This window comes from Protobothrops mucrosquamatus, unplaced genomic scaffold (assembly GCF_001527695.2).
Source record: "Protobothrops mucrosquamatus isolate PMUCROS unplaced genomic scaffold, P.Mucros_1.0 scaffold2992, whole genome shotgun sequence".
Lineage (NCBI taxonomy): Eukaryota > Metazoa > Chordata > Lepidosauria > Squamata > Viperidae > Protobothrops > Protobothrops mucrosquamatus.
In genome coordinates, this window is record NW_015389012.1 from 29,545 (window position 1) to 40,294 (window position 10,750).

Sequence of the window (10,750 nt, forward strand, 5' to 3'; positions counted from 1 at the left end):
GAGGGAAGAAAGAAAGAAAGAAAAAGAAAGAAAGGAGTGAGTGAGTGAAGAAAAAAGAAAGAAAGAAGGGAGGAAGGAAAGAAAGAATGAAAGAAAGAAAGAAAGAAAATAAAAGATACTAACATCCTTTTTCAGAAACCATGTCAGCCACCAGTCCTACCCTCAGTTTATTTCCCAAGACCCTGCCCTACAAGGGATCTCTGCATGTCCCTGAAAACACAGCAGAACAAAATGTGGTAAGACGCAAAGGGGCCATTTGTAACCAAATCCTATTACACCAGATACGGCTGGGATTAGGTCAGAAATATTTTCCCAGAATACCCTCCCCCACCGCCCCAAAGCCTTCTACAGATGTTCACAGCCCATTCCCCAGATGTTGTTCCTTTCCCAAGACAAGTTTCCCTTTTCAAGAACACCAGGAATGACCACCCATCTCTCTGCTCTCAAGGGCCAAGCAGACGTTCAACACAGGTAGTCCTTGACTTATGACCACAATTTGGGAACAAAACAACCCAGGCAGTTGTCAAATGGCTCATTTGACAAGCTATTTTTTTTCCGCATAGTTGTTACAACTTGTGGATTCTGTTACAGGTAATCTTCAACTTACAACAGTTTGTTTAGTGGCCGTTCAAAGTTACGGCGGCAGGTAAAACAGTGACTTACGACCATTTTTCACACTTACGACCATGGCAGCATCCCCAGGGCCACGTGATCAAAATTCAGACCCTCGGCAGCCGACTCGTATTTATGACGGTTGCAGAGTGTCCCAGGGTCATGTGATCATATTTTGCGACTTTCAACAGCGGCAAGAAAAGTCGAAGTCAAAACTCACTTAGCAAATGTCTCGCTTAGCAACATAAGTTTTGGACTGCATCGTAAGTCAAGGACGGCCTGTATTTAAGTAAGAATTAGGTGCATATTCTGGGAAAGCCGGTTCGATCTCTCCTGGTCAAGGTCCTCTGTCTGTGGAAAGAATAGAAAGAAGGCCCTTTGGATGCCCTGCCCACTTCTCTGGTAGACAGAAATTCAATTTATTCTGGGGCGTCTTCACACCTAAGGGAAAAATTCATCAGTGGCAATGTGAAAAGGAAATACAAGTGGCCCCAGAAGTGAGCAAATATATTGTCTCCGTTACATTTGTAGTAATGACAAAATCAACTTGGAGAAGAACCCTGGGAACTGAACTCTCATTCAGCCATAATGATTCAGAAAGCCAGTTTGGTCTAATGGAGAAGGCACCAGGCTAGAAAACAGGAGACTGTGAGTTCTAGTCCCACCTTAGGCATGAAAACTGGCTGGCTGACTTTGAGCCAATCACCAGGAGACGGTGAGTTCTAGTCCTGCCTTAGGCATGGTATCCGAAGCAGAACATCCAGTTTCAGTCACAGTTTGTTCCATACAGCATCAACCTTGTGAACTCTCAAGCTTCCTCTTTCTGCTACGTATTCAAGATGGACGGTGATTAATATTTATGTTACTGATACGTTAGGGTGTGGGTTTATAAATACGTTGTATATAGCATGTTTAAATGTGTGTTGTGTATGTATACACTTTTGAGAGCAAGCAACCAAATTTCATTTTTAATGTGTGCCAATGTGCCCACGGTAAAAAATGACAATAAAGGTTTATCTATCTATCTATCTATCTATCTATCTATCTATCTATCTATCTATCTATCTATCTATCTATCTATCTACCTACCTACCTACCTACCTACCTACCTACCTACTATCTATCTATCTATCTATCTATCTACTATCTATCTATCTATCTATCTACTATCTATCTATCATCCGTCCATCCATCCATCCATCCATCCATCCATCCATCCATCCATCCATCCATCTATCTATCTATCTATCTATCTATCTATCTATCTATCTATCTATCTATCTATCTATCTATCTATCTATCTATCTATCTATCTATCTATCTATCTATCTATCTATCTATCTATTTACCTACCTACCTACCTACCTACCTAAAACTGGCTGGCTGATTTTGGGCCAATCACCAGGAGATGGTGAATTCTAGTCCTAGGTGATTTTGGAGCAGTCCCTGCCTGTCAGCCCAGCCTACCTCACAGAACCATTATCATGGAGAAGATAAGAGGAGGAAGGTGTGATGGATATGTTTGCATTATTTGTAAAAAAATAATAAAGGTGGGAAACAAACAAACCAACAAACAGTCCTGGGTAACTGCAGCCTGTAGCTTTATCTTGGCCAAACCTTCTATGTGGTTTTGTCCCAAGAGTAAAAAATTCAGCTGGCTTAGTTTTCTGGAAGAAAAAATTAAGGACTTCTTCCGGTCAAGCTTGATTTCTGGTGAAGCAATACCTTCTCAGGATCAGATGTCCTCAGAAATACTGTGGCCAAGATCCTACTTTCCCTGGAGCCAAGTCAAGGTCAACACGTGGTCTTTTCTTCACCTCTGAATGGGCAATTGGTGTGATGGCCTTAAAAGCACCCTCAGTCAGCATCCACCATTATATTTAACGAGGGAATCCGGTTTAAGTGTTGCCATGCATCCTTCCTCTTCATGTTTCTAGCATCGGCCGTTCTGTTCTACATCCCAAATTATCCGTTTTGTCCTCACATGCTCTGTCCTGCCTGGAATTGAAAGAGGAGGGGGGGGGGCTTGGCCTCCCCTTGGTAATATTGCTGAGGCTTTTTTTTAAAAAAAAATACCACTAACTTCTCTTGCTAATTTCAACATTTCTATGAAACTATTTGACATCTCTTGTCCTCTTTTCTGATGGCTCTCATTTTGCTGGTGTGGTTCACACCTGTTGTTCTTTCAATTAAAGGCTGGGATATTTTCCTTTCAAGCACCAAGATCCGATTCCAGAAAGTCGTAAGGACGTGCCAGTTTGATTGAAGGCATTTGGTTCTACTTTTTTTTTTCTGAATTAGGCTTGTTTTTCTCCTGGATTGATTGCCCTCATGTGCATTAAACTCTAACCAGATGCAGAGGAATTTAAAGACAGCATCTCCTGATAGTGTCTTTTTTCTTCTTCTATGCTTGGGAGGGGGAAAATCACCTGTGATATTTTGCTGCATCTGGCAGGTATTAATAGCAGGTAAGAAAAAGTTGCCAAATTTTATCCAGTTTGTTTGCCTAGTTTTACTGTAAAGATATAGTAATGGGAGGAGATGGGCAGGCTAGCAACATGAAAGATAGATAATAGATAGATGATAGATAGATAGATAGATAGATAGATAGATAGATAGATAGATAGATAGATAGATAGATAGATAGATAGATAGATAGATAGATGATAGACAGACAGACAGACAGACAGACAGACAGACAGACAGACAGATAGATAGATAAGACAGATAGATAGACAGATAGATAGATGATAGATAGAGGATAAATAGAAAGATAGATAGGTAGGTAGATAGATGATAAATAGATGATAAATAGATAGATAGATAGATAGATAGATAGATAGATAGATAGATAGATAGATAGATAGATAGACAGACAGACAGACAGAGACAGACAGACAGACAGACAGACAGACAGATAGACAGACAGATATAGACAGATAAGAAAAATATATATATAATAGAGAAGGAAGGAAAAGATAGGAGAGAGAGAAATGAGAAAGAAACAAAGAACAAGATTAGAAATAAAAAGAAAGAAGGAAGGAAGGAAGGAAGGAAGGAAGGAAGGAAGGAAGGAAGGAAGGAAAGATAGGAGAAAGAGAGAGACATGAGAAAGAAAGAACGAGATGAGAAATAAAAAGAAAGAAGACAGACAGATAGAATGTTGCATGTCTGAATGTGCCTCCCCTCTCCTCTTTATCCATGAGTGAATTAAGAGGGTCTTGTCCCACATACTTTCTCAAACTACATTTCTGGCCCAGAGTCAGATTACTGTGATCTGACCATTGTCTTGGTAACGCCTCTTCTGCTTGTTCCTCAAGGCCACTCCACCTTCCCGCTACACCTATAGAGAGTGAGATGGCCAGCTGCATTTACATTTCAATTTAATTCAGATAAATAAGATTTGTCCGTTCTGGGACTAATACCTGCGCCGTTTGGATTGCAAAGACAGCCTTGGGCAAGGCGAATCCCCCAATCTCAGGGGCCTTAAAACATTCCTTCTTCCCGAAGTCTTTTCAATATTATCCGGTTCAGCCTAGTATCCATCCCAGCACAGGAAGGGAATATGCTAATTGATTTAGATCAAGTTCTCCCTGGGATGATACGCAGGAAGTCCTGGGTATCCCAACTGAGCCGAGCGCATGACTTGAAATAAAAGATGTGCAGCTATGCAAATGTTGAAAAAGGACCAGGGCAGTTGTAGAATGTGCCAGTGGAGAAATGCTAAAATACAGAGGTGCTTAGTAAATACAGTATTAACCTTGAGAACCCTCAAGTTTCCTCCTTCTGCTATGTATTCAAGATGGACTGATTAATATCTATATGTGTTTATATGTAAGAGTGGAGGTACAGACATATGTTGTATATAGCATGTTTATATGTGTGTTACGTTTATATGTGTGTACATTTTTGAGAGCAAGCAACAGGATTTCATTTTTAAATCTGTGCCAGTGCCCCCACAGTTAAAAAAAGGACAATAAAGATTATCTAGCCATCTATTATGGAATGACTGTCCAACAGGTACCTCTTGACTTACAACCATTTTTTCTGTGACTGTTCAATGTTACAATAAGGTTGAAAATGTCACCTAGAACCAGTCCTTGCACTTATAACTGTTGCAGCATCTCCATGATCCTAATTTGGGTGTTTGGCAACAGGCATGAATTTATGATGGATGCAAGAGTCCCAGAGTCGTATGATCTCCATTTGTGGCTTCCAACAAGCAAAGTCAGTTGGGGGGGGGGAACCATATTCACTTAACAATTGTGTGATTTGCTTAACAAAGGGCATGAAACTGGTAGCTCATTCAAACAACTACCTTTCTTAGCAATGGATGTTCTGGTCCCAATTGTCCTGAGTTGAAGACTACCTATCATTATGTGTGTGTGTGTGTCTGTCTGTCTCTTTGTGTGAAGATTACATGTTTGCCTAACGATTGAAAGAACACTCGTAGTTTAGTATATTTGTGGACAATGCATCAGGAATGTTTTTGGAGATTCTCAGTCATCCAGGTCCTGGTTGTTCCAAAGATGCTTTTTCAAATGGCAACTGGACTTTCTTTGGTTTTCTTTGAAGACGTTTTGCTTCTCGTCCAAGAAGCTTCTTCAGCTCTGATGGGATGGTGGGGAATGGAAGGATTTACATTCCTTGCAGACAGCTGGTCATTTGCACTCTTTCAGAGAGCCGTTGAGGCCACTTGGAGGATTACCTGTGTCCTCAAAGTCACCTGAGTGGTGTAAATGGGTGGGTGGAGCCTTCTTGGAACTGCTGAAAGGACTGTGTTGTAGACCGGAGATAGATTCACTATCTCACTCAGGTGCACCACTCAGGTGACCCTGAGGACACAGATAAATCTCCAAGTGGCCTCAACGACTCTCTGAAAGAATGCAAATGACCAGCTGTCTGCAAGGAATATAAATCCTTCCATTCCCCACCATCCAGTCAGAGCTGAAGAAGCTTCTTGGATGAGAAGCGAAACATCTTCAAAGAAAAACGAAGGAAGTCCAGATGCCTCTTGAAAAAAAGCACCTTTGGGACGCACCAGGAATGTTTGCGATGAATTTATAGGTGTGCTATTGGAGTAATGAACGTTCAGGATGTGTGTGGATAACACCCCACTGTTGGCTGAGAACGCAAACGCTTGGCACAAATGTTAGAAAGAGGATGGGATGCAAGTTAGAGTTCCTAACTTAACAACTTGCAGCGATTTGCTTAACAACGGTGGCGAGAAAGGTCGTAAAACAGGTCATAACGCATTTGACAACTTGTTTCACTCAGCAACACAAATTTTGGCCTCCGTTGTGGCCGTTAAGGCTACCTGTATATGAACCGTGGAAGCAAAGATTGGAAAAAAGTGACAGAGAGATACAGCGAAGGGGGTGGCATTGAAAGTGAACCCTGAAACTTTCTGTGGAGTTGCAGAAGAAATGGGAATAAGTCAAAATATTAAAAAACGCCACGCAGATGAATATTTCAAGGTCATTGTACCTGTAATGGGGATGGTTAGCCCTTTGGTCTTGTGTTCTGGGAGAAAGGAGACCAGATAGCTCTCAGACACACACACACCCCACCTTAACAGGAAGTCCCAAATAATCGAATGCTAGAATTTCAGGTCCTCCTCGATCCAAGATTCTTCTGGAGATTCGCCAGAAGACATACTAGCGGTCTTCCAATACTTGAGAGGCTGTCACAGAGAAGAGAGGGCCCAGGGGGGGAGGGCAAGATGGAACGGGCGGAAGCTGATATCAAAGAGAGATCCAGCCTAGAATTAAGGAGAAAGTTCCGGAAGAATTCATCAATGGAACCACTTACCTCCGGAAGTTGTGGGCGTTCCGTCACTGGAGGATTTTAAGAAGAGGCTGGACAGGCGTTTGTCTGAAATGGCATAGGGTCTCCTGCTTGAGCAGGGGGCTGGACTAGAAGACCTCCAAGGTCCCTTCCAGCCCTATTATTCCATGTTCTAATAAGAGTTGGTTTCTTTTTGGATTTTGCTGTGCTGTTAGGGGCATGACAAACGTGCCCTATTTTTTTTTTTACCTGACAGAACGTGACTTATCTGGGAGACGTATCTGTGATCTTTCTCTCAAATAGTGCCCTTCGAGTCATTTTTGACTTCTGGGGATGAGCGGAGAAGTCCCTGCGGTTTTCCCGGCAAGATTTTCTGTGAGTAGATTGCCACTCAAGTGCCTTCTTCCTAGTGGTGAGACACACTGGCTCTAAGTCAACCCAGCTGGATTTGTGCCCAAGGCAGGACTAGACTTCAGATTTTTTTAGTTTGTAACCCAGCACCTTCACCTCTAGAGCAGTGTACTTCAAACTAGGCCACTTTAACAGAGGTGGACATCAACTCCCAGAATTCCCTAGCCAGTAAAGGCTGGGAATTCTGGGAGTTGAAGTCCACACTCCTTAAAGTTGAGTTTGAACTTCTGTAGACCAAACTGCTCTTCTTTTCTCTCTCTCTCTCTCTCTCTCTCTCTCTCTCTCTCTCTCTCCCTTTCTTCTTTCTTTCTTTCTTTCTTTCTTTCTTTCTTTCTTCCTTCCTTCCTTCCTTCCTTCCTTTCTTCCTCCTTCCTTCCTTCCTTCCTTCCTTCCTTCCTTCCTTCTTCCCTCCCTTCCTTCCTTTCCTTTCTCCCCTTCCTTCTTCCCTCCCTCCCTCTTTTTCTCCCTCTCCTTAATTGTACAAAGTAAGAACTTGGATTCAAATTCAAGTAGTTGCTCTTGTTCACTTGCATTTCCTATCCCCCTCTCCATGATAATTGTTGAGAAATATATACACTGATGAAATACTGAAAGCCAAAAGCCAGATGTGGTCTTAGGATACGGTTGCATCGAGGTTCACACGTTGAGTGACAAGCACATAATCCCCTGTGAAATATCGCAAGAACAGACTCTCGATACAACGTTCTCTTTCCAGATCGATTTTAGCCGTGTGTATTTTTCCCTCTGGTGTGTGAATTAAATAATAATTAAAAAAAACCTGCCCCAAAACAATCTCAATTTAATCCTAGGAGTATCTCTATCACCAAGACTGTCCTCTCCCGTCCCACTAGTATTTTTTTTTTTCAATGCACAAATTACAAACTTGATGAAAAGGCAGAGAACTGGGGACAAATAAATAGAAATAACAGATGCAGCTTCCGGGGGAATGCAGGTGGACAGTTTTTGATCTTAAGAGGGTGAAACTATGCTAGGCTCCTAATGCATTCAATTGCACTTTTGAAATGAGACAAGGAATTCAAACTCAAGGCAGAAATTGGGATGAGATCAACTTAAGCAGGTGTTCCAGCAATCAACCTGGCTAACAGTCATCAGTCAGACCTCAGATTCCAGGGATTCAGTTATAAAACCCATTTCCTTTCCCCATTAATAGGAATTACAACGATTTGTTTCACTGACACCAAAGAGGAAAGCAAGCAAGATTGGGACGCACTTTTCCAGTGAACACACACACTCACTCACAAGATTAGTAACAGCAACCATTTGTCAGAAGAAGTCAAAGGGGTCTCCGATATCCTTCCAACATTGGCAAATTCACTTTCAAGAATGGGGAAAAGTCCCCGGGTTTTAAAACATCTGTCCCACAATGGGGGGGGGGTGATTTTGTCCAGGCCTTTTCATAGCTCAGCCCTTCGTCATACGGCAAATGTGCAAAGCCACTTGTCACGGGAGACAGCTTTGATAACCCGGTGTCTAAAATGTAGTCTTTATAAAGTCATTACAGGTAGTCCTCGGCTTACAACAGTTCATTTAGTGACCGTTCAAAGTTGCAACTGAAAAAGCGACTTAGGACCCTTTTTCACCCTTATGACCGTTTGCAGCCTCCCCGTGGTCACGTGATCAAAATCCAGACGCTTGGCAACTGGCATGTACTTAGGACGGTTGCAGTGTTCCGGGGTCATGTGATCCCCTTTTGCGAGCAAGGTCAATGGGAAAGCCAGATTCCACTGTGTTACTAACTTAACAACTGCACCCATCCACTTAACAACTGGAGCAAGAAAGGTTGTAAAGGGGGGGGGGCAATGCTCACTTAACCATCTCTCTTAGTAACAAACATTTTGGGCTCCACTGTGGTTGTAAGTCAAGGACTACTTGTATGTATTTTATTGCAGTGTTTGGTTGACATGTCTTAGATCCTTATTCAAGATGCCCTGTCTTGGCTGTTTCATCCTGTACTTCGATTTTTGCTACTATATTTCTCAGAGATCTTTAAAACATCTTCTTCAAAGATAGAGTTTATTGCTAAAAATGTTTTGCTCAGTCACGGCTGGTATGTACACACTGATACGTTGTCCCAAGGATATTCAAGTAAACATTTTTCAATATCTCTAGCTTTCCCTCTCCGCTCTTCTATACACAAACGTTAAAAATAAATAAACTGTACACGAGAAAGTTCTTTTAACATCTCTACATTACTATATGTATTCCCCCCTCGCTTCCCCCCCAAAAAAATCACTCTTTCATAACAACATATACTTAAAAACAAAACGAAATATCCTTATTCAATATACATTTAAAAAAAAAACAAAAACACAACCCTAGACAACTCTGAACATTTGTCTGAAGATTCAGTAACAAGTTTGGAAAAGGCAAAACAAACAACCAGGAGCGCAGGAATCAGAAATCAGGGCATTTTAAAGGAGTTGTAAGGATCGGGCATTATAAACCAGCATTGTAGGAAAATATCCTCTCTTTCTTATATGACAAAGGAAACTGCACAATTTCAAAATGGTTGAAGCTTCAATATGTGGTCCTGCATTGTTTTTTTTCTTCTTATTATTATTATTAATAACAAGAATTTAAAAACACACACACACGCACACAACAACAACAACACACACACAAAAAAACCCACAACAGGATTCCCTCCTCTTTTAAAACTCTCTATATGTACAGCGGGTGGCGATTCTAAATTTTGTTAGAACGCTATATACGTATAAAAATAGACATCTCAGTGTAGCTTTTTTTTTTTCCCTTCTTCTCTTCCTCACGGCCTGCACTGCAGTTCCTCCGGGGGTTTCTTTTCCCATTTCAAATAAAATAAAATAATTAAAAAAGAGAGAAGGGGAAAGGAGGGAGGGAAGCAGGGAGGGAGGCAGGAGAAAAAAACAAATAACAACAGTGCAAAGGGTTTGGGGGAAAGAGGACAGAGAAACCATAAAGCGAAGTGTCTGTAGTCTCTTTGTCAACGCGAGACTCCTTAAACATTTTTTTTTCAATTCAACCCTCCGAGCTTCGCTGGGGTGGTGGTGTTGGAGGATGATTGGCACCTGTCAAGTCCGTCAACCCAGATGGCTTGAGTTCCTAGCCACCTTCTCCCCGGTGATGCTTCAGCCTTCGGGGTGGATCCCGGTGTAGGATCTGGTGCAGCCTCACGTCCTCTCCTCCTTCCCCCACACCCCAAAGCATTAGCGGGGCTTCCAGCTCAGGCTCTCCAACCAAGAGCCCCATCTCCATCAACGCATGCTGCATCCATCCGGGGGGAGGGAAGGGGAAATGCTCCCCCCTAAGTCCTCCGTCTTCCCCCCCTCCCATAATTAACAGGAGCACTTACACTCTGAAATCACCGGATACTGAACGGGGATCCACGTGCAGTATTTCTGCTTGGACCATCCTTGGCAGTACCATCTCAAGAAGGTCTTGGTGACCGACTTGACCGGCTTGCAGGCCATCCCTTCGGGGAAGGAACAGGACCGCTCGGCCATACAGTTCCCTTCCTTGATGTACCGAGGCCAAAATCTGCTGCCCAGGTCCTTCCAGGTGTACATCACCGGACAGTAGGTGTACGCCCAAAGCCACTGGAGAAATTTCCGCCGGGCTTTTTTCCCTATCTTGACCTTGGTCCTATAGGGCGTCTCGGCCAGGTCCAGCTTCTTCAGCTCGCCGGGTAGAGTTCCCTGACCTTTGAACTTGTGCAAAGGCTCCAAGCTGGAGAGGTTGCCCTGAGCTGGCGCTGCCACCGACATGAAGTTGGGGTCAAAATGGCTCCCCAGCTTCTTGCGTAAAGTCCGGTCGTCCAAGTCTTGCTCCTTGGGGTCATATTCGGGATCCGGATGCTCGATAATATCCTTGATGGGCAGGTTGTCGCTCGGGGAAGGGCGGAGCCGAAGGTAGGGCTGGAAGGAGCCCGGCTGAAGCAGCA

The 10,750-nt window shown here is 42.9% G+C and overlaps 1 protein-coding gene across 1 annotated transcript; it reads right to left on the reverse strand.

Moving 5' to 3' along the window:
- Positions 1–10,145: 10,145 nt before the first annotated feature.
- Positions 10,146–10,745, reverse strand: LOC107296824 (noggin-2-like; the record flags this gene model as incomplete). Its single annotated transcript, XM_015826176.1, has 1 exon — positions 10,146–10,745. A coding segment is annotated over one exon (600 nt), but the record flags the coding sequence as incomplete, so codon positions are not given.
- Positions 10,746–10,750: the final 5 nt, after the last annotated feature.